Below are 23,020 nucleotides of genomic sequence, written 5' to 3' on the forward strand. Positions count from 1 at the left end.
TAATTCTTTATATCCTTTGTACTTAAATTATAAAAAAAACCCAACTCGAATTGTCTTTTAATACATTTTATTTGTATGTTTTTAAACTCTGGTTGCTCATGTAATCACATTTAATGGAGTAATAACATTTGGTTGATATATTTGACACATAGCATATGTTACTGTTATGATTCCTGAGTTGATTAACAGTTTTAAAAAGCAGTCACACAAACAGTAACTTTCTTAAATATATAAATAGATAAGTTAAATAAATAAATAAATACTGAGACAGAATGTCTCTTTTCACAAAACACAATGAAGGCATGTATAAATTACTATTTCCCTTGTCAACATTTTAATCAAAACTGCACCAAACAGCAGGTAAAGCAGACGAACTAGAATTGCAACATGTGTTGTCCTGCACGGCTGGCGCTTGTGTGTGTGTGTGCGCTGATCAAAGGCACAACAGGGCAGACATGTGCTGTTTCACCTCTCCTGGGTCAGCCAGGGAGCAGGCAACGACCACCCCCCTGATCCCACTCCTCGTCTTAGCGGAAGGCAGGATCTGCAACATATTGTCGGAATATGAACATGTGCTTTGCACTAAAAGCTGAGACGAAAAGCGTTGAATAGAAAAAAAGCTTCTGTACCTTCACATAAATTTTGCATCTCTCCAGAAGAAATTTCCACTTCATCGCAGTTCGCTCATCATCAGTCAAACTGGTGAACTCGATTGGCTGCAACAGATGAGATGGAAATGCTTAAGCACCAATACAGATCATTCCAAGGGTGGGGATTGATGAATTCAGCCCAAAGTAAATATCCTTCTGCAAAGTGGTACTGACTGTGCAGCCAAGCGCCTTCTCTGCCACGGGGCTTCTGAGGGTGCAGGCATGCAGGGTGCCGGTGTGATCCGTGAGGTCCACCAGCAGGTCAAAGCCTGTGGTGGCTAACAAGGAGGCCTGATCCCTCCCTTGACACAGCTGGTTGGTGCAACTCTGTGCACCCTCGGTCACCTGGAACTTACACATGGAGCTGAGACAAGAGAGACAACAGACTGCTTGAGGAATTGTATATGGACTGGAGCAGCATACTTGTCTTTATTTCAACGATGAATCCAAGCCATTCACTTGTGTTAACTCACCACCGTGTCCTAATGACTTTTGACACGGAGGAATCCAGGTCAAGTTTGGAGATGAAGCTGTATGTGATGCCAAAGAAAGCTTCGGGACTCTTCTGGGCCTTCTGCTTCAGCTGGCTCACGGTGTACACATCGATGATGGCGTCCACTGCAAAAGCATCAACACATTAATGTCTGCAGCCTCTTTCTTTGAAAAACAGGCTGCACTTATTGCACTTCTTGTTCACATCAAAATTACATTTTTTCACATATCCCTTCAAAAGATTTTTGCCTCTCAATAATCTCTGACTCCCGCAAGTCACAGCTCTCAGCCCTCAGCCCCATTTTCTCCTTTTGAATATAAATCTTAAAAAAAACGCTCACCAATATATATTTAGTCTCGTTAAAAAAAAAAGCTTAGCAACAAACTAAAAAAGTTGGGCAGCGATGAAAGTGAGTGTTTCGCAAACATTACATTAACTGTAGTAAACTGTGTTGGGGGCTATTTGCAGCAGCTTATATCACGGTTGCCAAGTATTTAATGCATCGTGCGTTAAACTCAAAATAAACTACAAAATAAATCTACTTGTGGTCATTCAAGAAAAAAATACATCTTAGCCAATGCAGCAGTGTGGTGCACTGATGTTTGTAAGTTTTTAGACAACGATGGGGATCCACTACACAGGCCACACAGCCAGTACATGTTATAGGATCAATTCATTATTAGTTTTAGCCCTTTCATAGGATTTGATGCCAGCCAAACTATATGTATTTTGGTCTGATTTTTTTTTAATACTTTTAATAATAATTTTGCAAGTACATGTGTCAAGGAGTTCAATTAGAGTACAAAGACTATTGCACTGCCTTTATATGTATAATTCAAGAATGAATATTAAAAAGGGAGTTAGAGAAGAAAAAGTTAATCTGAGACCCAAAAATACAGAGAGCCTATTACATCACGAATACAGCGAAACTTGTGCTCAGCCCTAATTAGAACGGGCGTAATTCTTCACTTTAACCCACCAGACACATTCTCCGGCTTCTCGTCTTGATCCAAAGCTCCAGACTCGCACAGTTGTTTAGCATAGCTGAACAGCAGGCTGGCCTCCCTTGTGTCTGAGAGCAAATTATGATTGACTGCGAAACATATTCCTCACTGAAAATATTCTTTCTACACAGAGGGAAGATGATATTCTTTCCCTACGCTGTACTGGCTGGCTGGTTGGATTCCCACACCAGCGTTTCATTTTTGATTTGATTAATTGCACAATGAATGGTCGTATCAGATCCCCCCGTTTTTGTGAATTTTGCGGTAATATCTTACCAGGGTTGACAGTGATAATGGTTTTCGAGTTAACGGTTGCTGCCATGCCGCTGCGAAAGCTGTCAAAGCTAATCTTTGCGTCGGCTATGAAGAGAACTTTGAATGAAGAGTAAAAGTTAAAACAACAGTAAGTTATCTCAAACACAAACACACAATTGCAGCTCAGATATCCACTTCCACGTTTCCCCTCAGCACAGTGTGTTAATGGGACATGACAGGCTGGAAAAAACAGTTCAATAAAGATTCCTTTTGTGGCTGAGCGGGAGCAGCAGCCGTTAACCTACCCGTCTCCTTGGGTATCCAAGTTTGCGCAAACTGAATGGCTTCTCTGTCCCAGCTGTGAGTGAAACAGAGGTCAGGGAGTTACTCAGGGGAGGGCAGGGTGAAAATCAAACGCACATGCAGCCATGATTCATGTCACCAAAGTAGATTTATGGTAACCTAAAGATACACGGCAGTGATCCAAGTGGCCAATAAGATGGAATATGGCACAAAGGCAACAAAAGTAATAAATATTCATCCATTTTCTAAATGACTAAATGGCCGTGACGCACCAGATGATGGGGAAGGACGAGACAGAGTCATCAAAGAGCTTTACTTCCAGCCTCTGCCCTTTGCGTCCATCTGAAGTGGTGAACTGCTTTGGCTCCCCGGTCTAAAAAAGTAAACACAATCATCTGATGTTCCTATCGCAAGATCTTCCTTTCATGTGAAAAAAATATATATCTGTGACATTACTTGCAGGATCTAGCCTTTCTGTGAACCTTAAGGCAAATCTTAAGGGCCATGGCATGTTCCAGGCAAACAACAAGCACACCCCAATGTTACAACACAGACCAAACAGTCACAATGGGGTCTATTAGGCAATTTATAAGATATGAATTCAGTACATTGAGAAAACTTTTTTTTTATCTCTTAAATATTTGCACAGCATCTATATCTTACAATGTTCTGTATTGTGCTTATCAGGCCCCACACCTCAGACCTCAGTGACATGTCTGTGACTTTTCCAAAACTGACTTTCATGATGTTACATCGGAAAACTTTATAACAACCCTTCCCCCCTCGTTAATGTTGTTTTTCAGCTCAGGAAACTTTTACGGCCGGTTTTCCGCCATAGATGAACTCACCGTGAAGAAAAAGTCTGCTGAAAAACCACTATCTAATGCAATCAGTGTGTGAGAAGAGCTGGAAAACACAGTCTGGTTTATTCCGGAAGAGTGAACCATGACTAAAATGTTATGATATGATTTGAATTTGATATGTGCACAGTCAATATTCTGCATATTTCCTGGAAATTAACAACATCCCAAAAATGTGATGAGCATGTTTGAACCGTGATCGATCCAACAGCACACACTTATTTTGAGTGCAAACTCGGACCTGTGTCCTGTCCTGCTGGCCCATCACAATGTTCCCTGGAGGATTCAATCAGATTACCCTCAGCCCATACGGTTTTACAGGAAACATTCACCCTAAAACACCCGATCAGGCAAACTTTGTTCATTTATAGGCCAAACATGAACAAATTCTTTTTATATTTCCTCTACAGTTGGCATCCTTGTCAGTCCCTCTGCAGTACTAACACTAACTAGTTTGTCTTTCAGTTGTAATGCTAAACTAAGCTACTGGTGGAAACTTTACTCATAACAGAAGGACAAGACAATGGTATTAAAGTTATCATCTAACTCTTGGTGATTAGGCAAATAACTGCAAAGTGTCCTTAGAAGATCCTCCTCCTACAGCTATTTTTTTGTTTAACTTTAAGAAAAAAAAATTCTGTAAAAACACATTGATGTTCTAAACAACATCATGACATTATCTCCATCTAATTCAGAAAAGCATTCTGGGAAATGTAGGTAATAACTAATATAAGTAGCTGAGTAGCCCAGTGACACCTTTCCCCCTCTTAGGGCATTTCTCAAACCCTACCGCCACAGAGATACGCTCGAAATAAATAATAATAATGTACTTTCATTGTAAAAAATAACTCCTAAACTGCTATAAAAGCTTGAGGGTCTTTAAAAGTGAACTCCTACTTTAGTATGAATGAATACTGAAAGGCTGTGGCCATGTGGTTAGGGTTATGACACTATGCCCTACCGATTTCACCGCAGCCAGTATATTTATCACTGTGCCGTCCAGCTGCTGCCCGTTGGCCACTATATCTCCCAGTGAGTAGAAATCTCCGGGGTCCTTCACTGGCAGGTGGATCAGTAGCAGCATCCTGTCGATGGTACCCACGTCAGCACACAGACACACCTGGGAATGAGCCTCCGACACCAGCAGCCTGTAGAGGCTGAGACAGCAGACACAGGGCCTCGAACCAGTTAGTCCTTTGACGCCGTCGTCACTCATTATACACTGTTGCGTCACATTTTAAACATCGTTGATCTCAGTACCCTGATTTCCCCCCGTGGCTCCCTGAACGCACCGCAGCATGAACACGATGAAGACGAGTTATATGTTAATTACCTTGGTGTTGTAGGACAGAATCTGTCCCCTTTCTCTGGGTCTTTGCTGGCGACCAAAGGATTTTCAATGGTGACTTAAAGAAATAACAGGAAACAATTTTGTACATTTAAATTTCATTTTCTAAATTTTCCAATTATTGCTACATTCATATGTATTTAACTTATTTAAAATTGCTCCTCGACTGTCTATCTTGATATTTATTCTGCAATTTTTGCACAAATCAATAATTATACAATCAATAGCTTTGACTAACTAGGCTTATTTTATTAATATTTACAACTCAAAATTACTACTCTTGAAGCAAACAAGACACTGGTCAAAGCTGAACATGAGCAACGGTTCATTTTGTACTAATATATATATATATATATATATATATATATATATATATATATATATATATATTTATATATATAAATAACAAGATATGTTTTTGCAGACATCTCAAGGATTTTCAAGACTCATGGGAACTTGGACAGTAACCCCCTCACCACAGTCTCCGATGCTGAAGCTGTTGCTGAGCCCGTTGACGTAGAAATCGCTTCCCCAGGCCGCCACGTTGATGAAGAAGTCAGGTGAGTCCTTAACGGTGAAGCCAAAAGTGAATCTGTCGGCACCGACATCTGAAATTCAGACACACACAAGGTTTTAGTTAGTGTTGCATCACAAAAAGGGGTTGTTTTTATTTATTTATCCAGGAGAGGGTGCTGGCATGCAAGACAAGGTGCAGTGGTGAAAAATGAATACCCAGCTATGATGCACTAATATTTACCAAAAAAACAATAGATACCAACTTTTTCTATCAGGGAAGCTTTTTACATCAGTTTTCCCGATGACGATGCCTGTCACTTTCTGGAGAGAAAAAAACAACAACAACACTAAAATTGTAATGACAGTATCAGTAGTTTTGTTCATTTTAACAGTTAAACACACAACTTACAGAACAAAGTCAGAAAAACAGTCCCACCAACAACGTAGAACTACAATTACATTGGGGAAAAAATGTGGCTATCACAAACTGGCTTTATTGTAGGGCCGATGCTGTTGGAGAGTAAGACATCACACTGCTGTTGAACTCACCGGATGAGAGAAATTGGGATGCAGCTCAGAGATGGCAATGCAGGTCTGATGAGCAGCCATCTTGTCCTTCACGGTCCTAATCCTGTTCAGTTTTTTTTATTTATCTTTTACACATTTACAAACTCTGAGTAATGAATGAGAACAACGAGTTAACAGTTAACATTTGGCGCTGTATATTAATTCCACCTGGATGAAAAATATCAGGTAGTACTTTAGACTAGCTTAAACCTGATACATTAGCTTAGCACGAACAAACCGGAGTTAGCTGTTTGTAAACATTAGCTTGTTAGGGACTTGTTAGCTGTCAAACCTCTAACCGACAACATGGAGTGTCGTATTACGCCTAGTTTGATTAAAACAGTATAGTCTCGGGTATTCCTTCGACATGTCACTGTTTAAATTATTATTATTATTATTTTACCTGGGTCTGTTTTCTTCACAGTTTAGAAACGATTTTTTTTCGCGGCAAAGCTGTTTACATGCGACAGCGCGACATCATCTGCGCGACTGCAATGTTGCCTTCAAGTGCAGTCGGAATTATCACCGACAAATATGTATTGACAGAATCAAAAATAAAGTTCTTAAAAATAAACCGTTTTAAAATGATTTCACGGCTGATGAATTTATCTAACCACTGTACACATTTCCTTTCCTTTTAAAATCTCAAATATATACCAAACTCTCCTTTTTAACAGTAAAATAAAACATCCACCCAAACGGAATTCAGTGAGGAGGGCATGTGTCTTTTGCTGTATACAGGCTGCACGTTGAAGTCCAATCATGGAATACGAAATTTATGAGAAGCACAAACTTGGAGACCTAATTTTTCAAGTTCATCTAAAGGGAGAAATGTTTCTGTTGTGTTTGGGAATATTCCCTTGTATGAATAGTGTGTAATTTTTCCTCAATAAATTCCAGACTCACAATCATATATTGATTTCCCATTTGTTTTGGATTGTTCAAAATGTACAAGTCTATTAATGTGTTGGTAGATTTGACATAGAGTTGCTCAGGGTGAAATCTCCACACAGTATAAAACTATATAGCTCCCAAGTCCCAAGGAAATGGGACTGAACAATACAACTGCTATTACAGTTACACACGCACCGGGGGCACACACACACACAAACATTATATTTGTACACCTCATAGGTCATTTCTTTACATGTCCCCACTGTGAAATGTATCCCTGCATCTCAGACTTTGATATTGCCTTGATAATCTATACCAGTCATCATTCACAGCATGGTATTTGCTCCTGGACAGGTTTGCAGAGATGAATTTGACAGTTGCTTGGTTTTGTTTTGCCAGCAACAAAGCTGAATTTGACATGTGATACTGTCTTATACACTTAAGCAGGAATCAAAAGGTGTAACAGTAAACCCTTATTCCGCCTTGTTCCCTTTCCGCAGTGACTAATCCTCATGGTCAGGTTTTTGGATCGGATAGCCTTTCCCCGTGTGACTAATGTTTTCGGGCTGCTGTGATACATCTGTTGATGCAATTCTGTGGTTCCTAAAGTCTAATAAAACAATGTAGTAGGGACATTAAGGGCATTTTATGGCACAATAACACAAAGTCAACACGGTGAGATTACTTCTCAGTAGACAGCCTCATGTGTCATGTTCCATCAGTGTATTGATGGACTTTATATAATGTTGTATAATGTGAAACTCGACTGATTGAACATTTACCTACATGGAAGAATTGATTTACTATTTGCACCAGCGGCTGCTTATTCAAATTAAACCAAATTTCAATTTCTAATTTCATTACGTTTTTCAGACTACAGTTTGGGAGTCCATTAATCACAGTCGCACAGTAAAGCACCATCGGATAAATCAAGTGAAACTTACTTTTGGTTCAATGATTTATTCATAATGAATCCATAGTCTCTGTTGATCTGTCATCAATCATACTTTGATCCAATATCTGGTGAGCTCTTCTGAGGTGATCTAAACTTCATGAGCACTCAACTAAAGCACTGCTTGTCGCTTCTGCAGGCATGACTTTATTCAGAACCAAAAAGAAAGGACCTGCAGGGCACAGCCGCTGCAAGAATCTTCTATGATTGGGTGGCCTCTCTGCCTCGGGTCGGCTCCCCGGAGGGTCTGCAGCCGTCTGACCACTCCTCGACTAATAATCTATCATTTGATCTATCATTTCACTGTGTGTGTGTGTGTGTGTGTATGTGTGTATGTGTGTGTGCTATTTTCTCTACATGTGTCATGCATGACTCCATACAGTAAGGTGTGTTTGTGCTGTTACCCTATTTAGTGTCGCAAAGGCCCAATGAACACAGGGCTGTAGAAAATGAGTCTCCGTAAAAAAAAATAGGAAAATGACTGCTACAATCAGTGGTGATGCGTTGGTTGTAACACAAAAAGATTAGATTAGATTTTCAGGTATTTACAGTAACAGACGTTCAGGACTGCAGGCAGCCACACTGAAGGTTTTCAGCATTTAATGAAAGCTACAGCATGTAACCTATCTTGATGTGGAGAGAGGTGCTGTCAAAGGCTTGTGTGACCTAGACTCATTGAAGTACAGAGTCATTCCCTTCTAAAGTTTCTGTGCAAGCCTCGCCCTTCAAACCCTATACACTGTATGTGAACGTTGTAAATTATATGTGATGCGCTGCCGTCGTGGCCAAGTAGATCGTGTAAAAGATTTTTATTAAGAGACTTTTCAGTTAAATAAAGATTAAACTGGCGATTGTCTTGATATGGGATCACACCAGCTGTATAGCTATGTGTATATTACTGATAGTGTGAGCTCCTTGCAAAATGGTCTGTAGTTTTACTTAATGTCTTAGATTGACAGGAAGGGTCTGGGTTACAGTTATTCTGTGATTTGAAACAAACGTGTGCTTGCCATGAAGGTGTGTGTGTGGGGGGGTATCCTCTTGGGGGTTCCCTCCAACCCCCTCTAGTCCCTTTCTTACTCGGACCGAGTCGCACCACTCTTCAAACATGACCTTCATTCCTTTCATCCGCCGCTGACGGTTGAAGATTCTAGTGACATAACTCAAGGGATTTTATGAGATTTCATGCCGACACAAAAGGCTTGATTTTTCTTTCTTACAGTAACACTCTAACACCTGTGAACAGACTCATGTGTAAAATATGTGGCACTGCCCTTTAAAAAGGACTTTGTTACTGTGAGGGGGAAAGCATGCAAATACGACAGACAGGGGGGGAAAAAAAGTACAATTTAATACTCAGCTTAACGAGAATTATTTTCTTTCTTTTTCCCGCCCATTCTTATTCATAGTCTAATACTGAGGACACTTGTCAAGCAAATATTGTACTTTTAACATCACTGAATTTATTACAGACTATAGTTATTGCTATTACTTCATGCAGAATATGAATATATAGAATACGACACATTGTTAAATAGACAACATTTAGCCACTCAACCACAATATATATCAATCAAGACGACTATATTAGCGCCACCTTTACAGCTACATCATTAAAATGCTGTTTATGCATTGATGTATTACGAAATAACATTTAATGAATATTTTTCACATTGTGGCATTGGTTTTTTTGACGAAAGTGTGAATACTTCTTCCGGCACTGTTCTAATTTGGCAGCTATCCACTGGACCTTCATGATGGCACCAGATGGGAGACTTGTGGTCAAACTGCTCAGCCTGTACAAAACATGGAATACAGAGGAGGATGTGGAGACACCAGCCTAGAGGCATGGCAAACACAAACTAACTCAAATCCAAGCCAGAGTCCCGTTAGAGCAGGGGAATTGAAAGGATGTGACAACTACATATTTCCTCCATGGTTTTTCTCTGTTCTTTCTTCGTATAACAACAGAGCTGCACGGACTTGTGGTTTGATCTTAAATGACCCTTTGTATTTAGGAAGTCGAAGAATTGATGCAGGCCAAACTATATCTTTAGGAAAAACTACTACTGCACAATGCGGCTTCTCAGTGTTGTAATTTTGCTGCACAGGAAGTGGGTAGACAAGTTGTAGCATTTAAGTTGGTAAACCAAAGGGTTTAAGTTCACAAGCAAGCACATATCTACACGGGCACGCATGCAAAGACAAAAGTGCTATTGTTAAGAATGAAAGAAGTTGTTTCAGTGCACCAACTCCTGAAAGGGAAATTGTGTTAGGCTCTAATGGTACCTGTCATCATTATTTTATTGAATCGGACCGTTAAAACATATTGTTCTGTATGAGCGGTGCATGGTGAGCAATGTCTTGGCACAACCCAAGCTTCGACATCCAAGTACAGCTTTTGCAGTCATTGGCAGCCGTCGGCGCAGTCTTTATTGGCTCCCAGAGATGGAAGACGTCCAAACTACTAGTATGTGCTCTCTGTAATTTCCCCTGCCACCTGTGTGACCGACGATGCTGTGTTGCCGCTGCACTGCTGCTCACACTCGTCCAGCTGGACCCTGGTAGAACAATGCACTCTGTCTCTTCATCCTCATGTCCGAGGAGACGGCGGTATATGACCGTGGAGGAAACTTTAAATGATGTTAATAATGTGCCGTTGAAAAGCAGCACGGAGGAAGAAACCGGAGGTTTGCATGATGTCAGCTCCTGTCATTGTGCCACCATGTTGAGGTAATGGGAGGAACATTGTTGCAGTGGTCATGTTACTGCAATGACTGCCTGTTTGATGCACTAATAGCCGACTGAGTAGCAGGTCATACAGTTAGGCAGGAAACATCAGATTATATGACATTATTAGCTGAAAGAAGTTAAGGTGGGGAAACTAAAAATTTAATTTTTTGTTGAAATACATAACTGAGAATCATCGGTTGCAGTGTGTCTCTTGGTTCCCATGGACCAATATAAGCGTGGATGGTGTCATTTTTTTTTCATCACCATTACACTGTGCAATCAAATTTAACATCATAATGAAATGTTTAAGCCAAAAAAGTTGTCCATATCTGCTGTAAGCACTGGACAAATTCAACTAGATGAGGGCACAGGATCAACAGTCAAGGGATTACCATGGGGAATATGAATGTGTGTACCAGATTTCATAGTATCATCCAATAGCTCCTGAAGTATTTCAGTCTGGGCCATAGTGTTGCAGACTCACCAGCCTTTCCCTCTCTAGACCTGTGCCGTTAGGATAAAAACCTTGGCACTTGAAGACAATTCTAAATAATTCTTTCAATTTCAATATTTTCCCCTATATACTTTCTCACACGCACCCATCAGCTTCCCATATATACTCTCTTATTGGACTTGGGAACATTCAGGATGTCTGGGATATGATATTTGAGTATGGATAATAGTGGACTGTTGTTCTACTCATCCTGAATTTGATATTCTCAGTGCAAGTTGAATGATTTGTAGCGTGTGTGTGTGTGTGTGCGCGTGCGTGCATGTGTGTGGGTCATCCTTGTTGTGCGTGCAAATGTGTGTGTGCGTGCATCTATACATGTTTTTATACTATCGATTCACAGAGTATCCCTCAGTTCAAACTTTTTTATCCACTAGGCCCAAAATCCCTCCTGATATACTGCCACTGTCAATTTAATGTTACCCAGAGACGTTTTCATCCATTCATCATTTTAACTGTGGAAAGACCCAGAGCTGTATTTCAGCTACATCAAAGTCTGTCCCGCTGTCCCAGTCTATCAAAAAACGTCTTCTCAACATCCACTGTTTTGGTAGTTCCCCTCCCCTGACAAGGCCTGACAAGAACGACTCGCTCCAGATTTGACCCCATGTACAGTTTTCTTTAACTCCAAAATGTAGGAAAAAAAATTGAAGTTTTTCTTCAAATTAAGGAAGAAACACATTTTTTCAATTATCGCTGAGTGATATATGAAACAGAAGCTTTAATTTCTGTGCTGCATGTGTTCCACTGAACAATGAAAACATTATATTCTGGAGCATCGGCCCCTGAAAATGGTACAAAGCAGCGCACAGTTCCACGCTATATGACAGAAATGGAATTTATGAGCTGATTGTAAAATTATTTCAGTTTTGCTTTGTTAAGGTGCTGGTTTTATGGCATGTGGGACGGATGCTCTGTGTAAAGCATCATCTATATGGCCTTGACATATGGAGCCAAGCTGCTGTTCTGTTATTCACAATGGAATATAACATCGGGATAGTTTCATTAGTGAATTCTCTCTACTGCGGACTGTAAGATAGAGGAAAAAAACAAAACCAAATTCGAGGAAAAAACTTAATGTTTCAAATATGCAATTCATTATGGTGGGTTTTTTGCAAAAGAGGAACAATGGGTGGCGAACAGGTCCTTTCTCTGTGGTGTTGTCCCAGCGCCTGAGTGAGTTTTTCCCGAGGTAATTGGGCTTCCTCCCTGTCCAAAGTCAGACTGAAAGCTCATTAATCTACTAGAAAATCTAAAATGTACATAATCTGTTTCATACTACTTGAGATCATTTACTCCTTTTTCCAAAATAACCCATGTAGCCACTGTACGATGAAGTAAAAGAGGATGAAATAGCACGTGAATAGTTTGACATTTTGAGAAAGATATTTTTTTCACTTTCTTTCTCTAGTTTAAAGGATTGATGGCACTTTCATATCTCTATCAAAACTAAATATAACATTTTTTTTTATTCAAAACAGAGCATGAGAAAGAGACGTTTTTAACAAAGTCTCCCAATTTTTTCTTTACTGCAAGTTGGATGAATCGCTGCCTTTGCATTTTCTCCATAGGATGTTAAGATTTAGAAAAAAACAAATAATTTCTCTATACTGCTATAAGACAAATGCACGAGAAATGCATTAAGGATGGTTTTCTACAGTACCACAGCAGAAATGGCCATAATGAGTCGTGCTTCGCTGTGCATGCACTGATGCATCAGATGTCTGTTAGAGCAAACCATGCCACTCCAAACCCTACCGGATGTCACGAAGGTCTCTTTCAGCCCAGACTGCCATTAGAGGGAAAATGCTCCGTCTCATCTGTCTCTCCCAGTCATCTCTCCCTGGGCTGGTTGTAACATCACATATGGAAGGCATCATGCTTTCACAGGGCAGCTCTACTCACCAAGTACTAATAACAGTGTGGCTATGGGTTTAATAAAAAGGAATGGAACGAATTATGGCCCCGTCCCAGCCAGGGCCATCATGTACTGCAGCACATTAGTGTTGCCGCGGCAGCAAGTCCAGACCAGCGGAGACTGGGAGGGATGAATGGGGGAATGTGACTGGGAAGGGCCACGCTTCCCAGCAGTAACCAGTCAGGCTCTCGGGGTTCAACGCTGTGGTGTAGCGAGGGGGCGTGCAGAGAAAAAAGTGTTTTGGTGTCGTAGAAACAGACTCTGCCGGGGGTAATAGGATGTCAACAGCAGTTTGACAAAGGAAGTTAAGCTGAGTCTTGATGAGAATGGAAGTGGGAATATGTCAGGCTCAGCTAAATAAGTGAATAAATGGGAACGCAGGGAGTCCCTGGATTTAACAGAGAAGAAACCACTGAGTGGGAGAAGAAGATGAAGATGGAGAGCTTTGAGAATGTAAAAGTGGAGAGAAGAAATTAAACTGAAGGCAGTTAATTGACTTTGTGAGCGATTGATCAAGTCGGTGACTTAGAATAAGAGGCAAAATGAAGTCGCTTTGAAAGGGGTCACAAGATGAGGGTGCAAAGAAAAGAAAATAGATACTATTTTATTTAGTTTATTATATATTATATACACTATTGATATAATAATGCAAATTGTTCAGAATTTTTTAATATGCACATATACAAACAAAACAGAGGGCCACTGGTAAAAACTACTGGAAAGATTCCACAGCACACCGTCAACATGTCATGTGATTTCATAACTAAATGTTGCTCTGCTTTAAGTTTGAACACAAGCCTGAAAGTTTGGAAACCGCCAACTTTATGGTGCGTAATAAATTAATAAGGACAATCCACTTTCAGTCCAAAATGTGACTCGAATGCATATATACAAATACACAGTCACATCCTATGGAGTATTGTTTTGTTTTAATAATGTCACAACAAAGTAAGACAAGCATATACACACACACACACACACACACACACACACACACACACACACACACACACACACACACACACACGGCGGAGAGTCCAATCCCCTTCCTCACATCCCTGAAACGTTAACTGCTGCCGAAACGGCAGCTCCTCAGAAATACTGTAGAGCTGGGAGCAGAAGTACATCCTCACACAAGAGTGATGGTCCTATTTATTAATCAAATGGGATATCTGAATATAAATTCTGCATATGGCAGTATGGTAACGCAAAAGAGAGGTAGATAAAATAACAGAAACACGTCTAATAGTTTTTTCGATGTTGAATAATTTCTGTTAATTGTATTTAATTTGTTGGTGCTGTTTCCCACATATTCTTTTCCACATTTTGTCAGGATCTATTTGTAAGATTTGTAGTTCAGCACAATTAACTGCAATTCCAGCCATGATTATTTGGTATATTTGTACTTCTTTATCTTTTAGTACCTGGAAAATTGTAATTAAAAGTGATTGTCACGCTTCTATTAAAGATGACATATAGCAACATTTGATATCATATGGCTCATATAGCAGCCTTTCAAACTGTGCTATACTGTAGATCCTGCTGGATTAATTCCCTCATTGATTTTATTTTATTTGACTTAGTTGTCTTTGACCCTTGGCAGGAGTCTCACCCTGACATTTCACCCCTCACGGGGGTCTCAACCCCACGGAGACCACCTTGGCGTTCAACCCCCGGTGATCACCATCTTGATGACCGTATTGCCACTAGTCTATTTATGCGAATGTAAGAAGTCCATCAGGCCTGATTAAGAGACTGACAGAGCAGATGAAAGCCGGAGCAGAGCATGTTGGCATGTGAAAGTGGGTGCTGGTGCTTCATGGGTGGGCAGAGCTGGCCCTAACCTTCAGCTCTGTATGCAATGACATGTCTGCCCTTAGATCAGCTGCCGGGGCAGGGAACGACAGGTTAGTTCAGACCTACAGCACGGAGGGAATCCTAATGGCTCCATCAGGACGACTTCACTGTCTTTTAAGTTATAGATCATCCTCCTGAATTTGACCTGTGTCACTCTATCAGCCTCTGCCCATGATTAAGTCTGCGACGGCCAGTGACCGTTTGGGCTTCCGGTTATTTCGGAGCTTGAATTCAACAATACCCTTTGACTTTGTTTGGTCACATGATACCGACCTCCATGCCGGCTCACCGTCTCTGTCTGTCTTTAAAATGGCTCTGTTTTATTGAAGCTGCGCAGATGTCTGTTATATTTGGATTAGGAGACACAAGCTCGCCTGATTTGCTCTCCCACTCTCTTTTTGGGACATTTATTTTGACCTCTAAGTCGTTTTCCCCTTCACTGTCACTGACGTTATACCCTGGACCACCAGAGTAGGACTTCTGGTATTTCACTCTGGCCTTGCGATTACATACCTATGCGTAGGAATAATGACATCAAGGAGGATTTTCCCTAAAGAGCTCACTGGTGCTCAGTGCTGTCGGCAGAACTGGTTAACTCAAATGCTCCTGCACACTGTTTAATACAAGACGATTTACACGAGTGACCACACATTTGTCACATAAAATAGGCATGTCCTCACATTCGTGACTTGAAAGCCAATTCATCATGTGGGAAATTCCCCCGCTTGTTTATTTTTCAATATCGTGAGATGTATGATTAAATGTTGGACTCAAGTGCCAATGCAGTCCTGGTATTAACGATATAGTCACCGTGTGAATGATTTCCTTTAGGCCTCACGACTACTCCAGTGTATCAGACTTATCAACCCAGGCGAGCAGCAGCCGGCAGAGTGGCTGTTACGAATGCAAAGGCATGTCAAGTTGGTCAAAGATACATTTGTGTTGTAAAAAGATATATTAATTTAGGCGCACATGCACGCATGGGCGGCTGCGGAGTCACGACAGACACACACACACACACATACACACACACACATAAAAGCACGTACATCTGCTCACCATCCTTGTAATTGTGGGTCCATCAATATCATATTACCTGTTCCTTTAGCCGCCTATTGATCCCGCCCGCATCGGCTGTTCATGCGCTGGTTACGATGTGCTCTATTACCTGTGCGTTAGTGTCAGCCTCTCAGATCGCAGAGGTGGGATTGACTGTGCCTCGTGGCAGAACTGGGGGTGGGGGATTATGGTTGTCCAGGCCGCCTATTGATCTCTGGGAATGTGAAGTGTCTCTGTCTCAGCCCTACGGCATATGGTGCATGTTATGGTGGCCCGGACAGAATGTATGGATTAGATTTTGAACAGTATGGATTTCTGAGGGCTAATAAAATACCAAAAGTGATGCTTTTGTATTAAAGGCGGCATTCAATTCCAACACTTTGTATATTTTAAATTTGCCATTAAAATACCCCAAAATGTCCTTATACAGTAGCTGTGTCGAAAATGACTCCTTTGGTATCTACCGACACAATTTATACTCATTGTGTGAAGCAACTATGAGTTACTAGTGTCACTGGATGAAAAAAAATCAACAAAATCATTCGGGTTCATCTGCTGGGGACCATGAATTCACAACATTTTATTGACAAAAGTAGTGGACAGACCGATCGAACTGACATTGCCATGCTAAAAAAAATTGAACTTTAAAATTCTTTTTAGACGTACATGCTATCAACATTATTTTTGAAACCGGACTGTAGATTAAATTCTTTCTTTTAGATGACTCTGTCACATCCTGACAAAGTGAGGACTTTTTTTTTAAACCTCTATCATGCCAGTGAGGAATTACAGCTGGTTTGCCAATAACAGACCTTTATTAAAAGGTCCAATATTGTTGTGGTATTTCAGCCTATTATCTGTTTCCAAGAAATGAAAGGTCACCTCAGGACCATTCCTGACTTTTACATCTATTATTTATCTTCAAGTATGAAAATAAACTTTTATTGTGGAACATGTTCACGTGTTAGGGTTTTATATTCCCCTATTTATAAATTATAGACAGTGATATGGGCCTACTGATGAATTAGATGCCTATAAGTCGACCACATGGAACATCAGAGCAGTCATTTTGTATAATTAAAAGAATAAGGAGGACGGTAGTTATGTTTGCCTTTCCAACATTTCATCATCTACTGAGCACTACTTATGTTCATTAAGGTTAATGGCACAAAAAAGATGGGTATATAATTTTTGTTTTTATTAATTGCTGGTTGTCTTATTCCCAAAACCAAAGGCTGTCAGTCTGATGTCTGAGCACCAACCTCAGAGTGATAGAAAAAACAAAACCGCAGTGCATGGCCATTATGGTCAGAAAAAACAGCAGCAGCTGAAATGTAATTATGATTATATTGTCAATGCATTCCTGCAATATAATTCCTTCTTAATGATTTAAATTGTGAATGAAAACCACATCTGTTTGTAGTCATAGCTGGTGATCTTCTATCGCAGCTCGTGTGTTTCAGGGAAGGAGAAGAAAGATGGTAAATGCGTGTGGACAACGATTTCTATTTTTCTTGGGACCCTAAGTCTTATGTCTCTCCCCGGCGTTGGTGGCCTGACCTGGACTCATTCTTTCTTACTCCATCCTTCATCCTCATCTCACCTTTTTTCTCTTCCTGTCTTTCACTGTCCCCTTTTACCCGTCTGTCCTTTCTGAATCTGCATCAATCCGTCTCTCTACCTCTGTATCTCCTTTTTTTCCTCTGCGGCAAAAACCTGTGCCTGTAAATCCTGGGCTGGTGTGTCTCTGTGTTCCTGTTGTCTTTGTGTGTGTGTGTGGGGGGGTGCTTCTTATTGAACACTGACCATAAATCTCTGACCTCCTCGCAGCCTCCGAGTAAAGCGCCCTGATATTAAATAATGAGACTCAGGGAGGCGATCTGGTCCTCTGTCGGGCCCACCCGAGGGATGAGAAGTGATATTGTTCCCATCTCTGTCTCCAAAGTGGGAATTAACTGTAGCCCGGCTCCCAGCAGTACACAGGAAGAGGACACTGTCTCCAATGGGCTCGAGTAATTGGTGGAGATAATAAAGCTGGATGATCCTTTTTCATTCTGACTTTGCTTAGAACGACCTACTGACATTCAGAGAAAAGGAAAGAGAGCCGTGAGAATGCTTTTAAAAGATTTGATATAAAGCTTTACATTTCTTTTTATTTCCTACAATTTCTTTATTTCCTCCCCATTTATATAATTTTCCAAAGATTAGTGATTCATTTAATTGATAATTGTTTTTTATTGTAACAATTTTGACTTGTGTGAGAGTTTTGAGTCTTGTCCACATTTAAACTGTGAGAGGAGAATAAATCCACCAAAATAATAAATAATGTTGCTGCTCTTTTATATTACACAGATGAAAGAACTATCAACAATGACCAGTATCAGCAAACTAGTATACTGGTCCAAGCAGACTGCCAGGACAAACATGTTGGTTAGATTAACTCATACTCTTCTACATAGCACTTTCTAAAAATGTTACAAATCACGGATCACTTGTCTAATAAACTGAAAAGAACTTTACAACAGCCACAGCAGCAGCAATAATATTGATGAGTGGGTGTAATAAAAAGCGAATTTTTTTTGGTGTGTTTCCATATGCCCAAAACATTTCTGCATTTCCACTCTGCAACTTTACCTCGACCTGCTGAAAAACGATCAGGTCCCTGAGGACGCTCTCCTTCACCTCAGCAGAAGAAACCCCATCTGACCTAAGAGAGCGCTCAGAGAAGGACTCTCGTAAACAAGACTCCCCGGACATCTGTTATGTGGAGTGGCATCTAATTTACCTTTTGGTGCAGAGGGGGAAACAAAGGACAGGAGCGATGGGGGAGGAAGAGAAGTATACATTTTAGGTTGGAAATGGGAATTAGAGGTCCGTCTTGTGTGTTAGTCCATTTTTGCTTCTGCTTAATACACGCAATCATCACATACTGTATGTCTCTGAAATATTCATAAAAATAAATGCCACACATATAGTGATTCAAATTCAAAGTGATGCACTTAATAAGTCCTATTTGACAAGACAGAGAGATAGGTCTAAAAAGAAAGAGAAAGAGAAGAAAACCTCAGCAACAGACAATGCATTCAAAATGACATCTCTTCGTAGCGCACTCAGTTTGATTTGCAGTGCACGAATGCAACAAGTGCGCTGTGAAATTAATTAAATGCAACACATGAAATATCACAGATTACACCTTGAATGCATTTTCGTCCTCACTTTAAGAGAAGTGAACTCAAGCGGGCGGGCTGCTAAATTGTCAGAGTGCAGACCGCAGAGCTCAGGATCCAGAGGCAGCTGTTGTAATGGCAGCCCCCTCGCACAATGAACACTATAATGAAGAAGAAAGAGTGAGCAGGCGAGGTGGGGGGTCGGACGGGTTTCTTATCTCAACTCCACAGTCTCACAGTGCATGAGTCAGCTCTTCTGTTGTGAAACTTTTTTTACTAAACAAACTTAGTCTTTCTCAATAAATTCTGATTATTAAATTGTATTTTTTATTTTTATTCGACTGTCTAGGTCAAGCATGTGAAATATTTTCTTTTATGCACAGTATGTGAGGTGAACATATCACAGAGAATAAAACTTATTAACTTAAATTATGGCTTTTCACCTCATGCAAAACATAAAGTTGTGTTCATTCAATCATTTGCATTATTTGCTTTTTATGCAATTCAGGTGATAATTAATTATTGTCAATAAATCATTGAGGATCAATAGCCACAGTTCATTATCAAAAATAAGTGCACAACCCCAGCAGGACCACGAGCCTGTCTCTAAGAATTTGCCTGTTTCAGGAGCTTGACATGCACTTTAAGGGTCAAAGGTCATCCATAGATACCCACTGAGGGGTCACCCTCATTAGGTGTTAATGACCCTCCCCGAGGGCAGGTTGTTGGCTCTGCTGTCCACCCTGTTTTTTTTCTTCTTAACTCAGCATTTCTGTATTGAAAAACAACTCGTTCCCTGACATAATTAACAAAGCTTATTAAATCCACCTTTTAGAAAATCGTTTCTACAGACTTCTTCCTTCCACGTTCTCGGGCCTCCTTCCTGTCACGACTGTTGAATGACTGGACCGCCAACATTTTTGGATCCAAAACAATACCAAGCCCAACCGTACCGACTCTGCTGAACATATGGTGGAATCAATGAGAGGACCCATTCATTAAACAAACTGTCACAAGGAGGCCGTTCGAATGGAAAATGGCACACACACAAGCATACGACGCAGGAACTTGAGTTTGCTCTCAGCGATTTGTAATTAATGTATGGTACACAACTTCTTTCCTCACTTGATCTGCTAATTAGAGAGGAAACACGGGTGCAAATCCCTTTTTGCTCCACAGGAGGAATGCGCCTCTTGCAGCCGTAACCGAGCGTCGTCTCCTAATTTGAAGCTTGCTTGTTAAAGCGGAGGAGGAGGCCTCATATTAAACCAATCACAGGCTGTATGATTTGGCATCCATTCAGCCAGTTACAATAAACAGATCTGAGAACACTTTTCTTGATGTTTAGGGCTCTGATTACGGTTCCCTTTAGAGCTGACCGAGTTCTCCTTAGCAGGGCATGAGTGAGATTCAACAGCCATCTCACACTGAAGAACAATCACCGCTCTGAAAGTGTGATCCCTCCAGGGGTGTGAATGGGAAGTTAACCATCTAATTTATAGCCCCGCTTCTCTGTACTTTATTAACAGTGACACTGTTTATTTGGTTTGAATAATGAATACCAAAATAAACAACTTTTAATATTCTAACGACAATATATATATAAATTAATGTCTACTCTAATAGTTTACAGACATGGGCAGATTATGAGACAGTGGATGTGTGGCCCCACATCTGTTTCTTTGTCGGCCTTTGTGACAATTTCTTTGTTTCTTTGCACCTCTTTGCAGTGGTTTTACATCTTGGTGTTATTTTGTGTCTCTTTGCAGTTTGTCTGTTTGTGGTTGTTTTGCTTTTTTGGTTTGGAGTTGATTAACTCTTTGGAGTGGTTTTGCGTCTCTGTCTTTCATTGACTATTAAACAGGAAATATCAACAGACACCTCATACAGAGTTTTAGGTCCGTTCAGTAATCAGCGAGCAGTTTTTGACAGTAGCAACTATGCTTGATCCGCCATTTTATGATGCTTCTTTGGTAGTGAAATTTAACTGGTTTCTAAAGCAGGGATGCATGTAGGTTTTGATGTTTTTCAAGAACCCTTGTGGACACAGTTTCAACATAATAATTATTTAAGAATCATTTCAACCTGTGGTCAATCACGCATTCACCAAAAGACGAAATGTGTACAAAGGATCCTCGTGTTGAGAACGAGAGTGAAGGTGTCAGACTCAGGTATGTCTGGCTGACAGCAGACTCTCCCTCTTCCTGACATTTTCATACCTAGAGGTCAAAGGGCAACAGATGACTCCTCTATCAAATGACCACCAGGACACACCCCGCCCACACAGAAATCACTCTGGCAGGGAATTGTTTAATTAAATCTGTGCTTCATTTCAGCTCATGTTACAGTGAGTGATCTGCATGTCAGACTAATATTATTTCATAGCTGATTGAAATGCTGCCACGTACACACTCGGCCACAATCTGGCAAAGCATAAGGGATCATACATAATAATGTCACAAGGAAGGTTTTCCACTGAGCACTTTGCTCTATAATGACCAATTTAGCTCTATCATTCACAGTAAATGAGTCCATTACACGGGGAAACGGAACAGATTGATCACCTTCTCCTCATCGGTCTCGGAGTGACCCTCTGCATATGAAGGCCGAGTGGCCGTAAGTGACTCTGGTGGCGGAATGCACTTTGAACTCTGACCTCCGGGCAGGCCAGAGGGCCGATCCTGACCTCCACAGTGAAGAGCAAGTCGTGGAGCAGAGTGGTGACCAGTGACCAGTTGCTCAAGTCACTTCGGGAGTGAGAGGAGATGTTGTGTGGCTCATTAAAGGGGAATGTGGGCAGTGGATGGGCCGTGTGCGGCTGTTTGCCTGAGGGAACAGAAACAGCTTGTTTTAACTTTGGTTAGTGGAAACAGGGCTAAGCATTTCAATGCTTATTCGGTTGGTTTTCAGAGGACATCAGCGGTTCGCCAAATAAAAACCTTTAGCGAAATTATACTGTAAACCCATTTTTTTGTTTACATACTGCTCTTCATTCATTACCACCTTAATTCATGTTACCAGAGTGGCTCAAGGGATCTAGCTTTGGCCAGTGAATTCACTCCTTGGCTCCCGCCTGAAATATCTCAACATCTATGAAATGGATTCCCATGAAATTCTGTATTCACTAACTTTGATGATCCTGGGACCTTTTCCACTAATTGCACCAGGAAGTGGATATGTGTGGTTATGTTTGAACTACATTGGCAACTGAAGAATAGATAACCACAAGATTTTTGTACAGACATGTCGCACTTGCTTCTGACAATTTTAGAGATCCGCTGACTTTTTATCTGATGCTATGAATTTGGAATTTAGTTCTTTGACCTGGAAAAAGCAAAACCTGTAACAGCTTCAACTATACTTCATTTGTGGTGCTGATTCTCAAATGTTTATTATAATGATTATGTGATGGAAGGATTTGGGAGTCGGCGTTGTGAGAGTGTAAAACAATTCTCCAAAAAATAATGAATAAGAGCACTCAAACCAATCAGTGTGTTTATTCTATTATTATTTATCTTTTTTAACCAAATTGGACTGTGAACTAAGAATGAATTTGCATCAGTGTTTCCAACCAGCTTTGCGGTATGCTGTGCAACTGCCTGGTAAGTGCAGCGCTCTCAGAAAACATCCCCCTGTCCTCCAGCTGTTCCATGCTTGACTGAACCTGTGCAGTGCCCTGCAAGCAGGCTGGCAGACTGGTGGTCAGTCCTAAAGCAGCCATTCCCCTGCTGCTTGAGTGAGGACACTTGACCTCCTCTGCAAGGGGTCACCAGTTACTTTCACTAGGAGTGTAAAGATCTGAAGGGGTGACATTTGCCCATCCATCCCGATATCCGGTTTTTGGCCTAATCCATGCGTATTTGAAACCTATGCACCCTCAGTGGAGCCAGACACTCACATGGACCATTGACAGGGGTGTCATTGTGTAAGCGA

At 40.8% G+C, this 23,020-nt stretch overlaps 1 protein-coding gene across 4 annotated transcripts; it reads right to left on the reverse strand.

Annotated features, from left to right (window-relative positions):
• Positions 1–56: 56 nt before the first annotated feature.
• Positions 57–6,519, reverse strand: meiob (meiosis specific with OB-fold). Of its 4 annotated transcripts, none has more exons than XM_035613846.2 (14): positions 6,400–6,518; positions 5,979–6,060; positions 5,693–5,750; positions 5,390–5,521; positions 4,899–4,971; positions 4,527–4,722; positions 2,978–3,078; positions 2,708–2,760; positions 2,424–2,519; positions 2,123–2,215; positions 1,124–1,268; positions 825–1,014; positions 630–716; positions 57–544 (listed from the first exon to the last, which is right to left on the reverse strand). In XM_035613846.2, exons 2-14 carry the CDS (start codon positions 6,036–6,038, stop codon positions 434–436), a joined length of 1,395 nt encoding a protein of 464 aa, XP_035469739.1. In that variant the 5' UTR covers positions 6,039–6,060; positions 6,400–6,518; the 3' UTR covers positions 57–433. The 4 variants fall into 4 exon arrangements, with proteins under 4 accessions (XP_035469739.1, XP_035469740.1, XP_035469741.1 ...); XM_035613847.2 differs by having other exon boundaries at positions 5,979–6,102; positions 6,400–6,500; XM_035613848.2 differs by having other exon boundaries at positions 5,979–6,082; positions 6,400–6,417.
• Positions 6,520–23,020: the final 16,501 nt, after the last annotated feature.

Source organism: Scophthalmus maximus, chromosome 16 (genome assembly GCF_022379125.1).
Source record: "Scophthalmus maximus strain ysfricsl-2021 chromosome 16, ASM2237912v1, whole genome shotgun sequence".
Lineage (NCBI taxonomy): Eukaryota > Metazoa > Chordata > Actinopteri > Pleuronectiformes > Scophthalmidae > Scophthalmus > Scophthalmus maximus.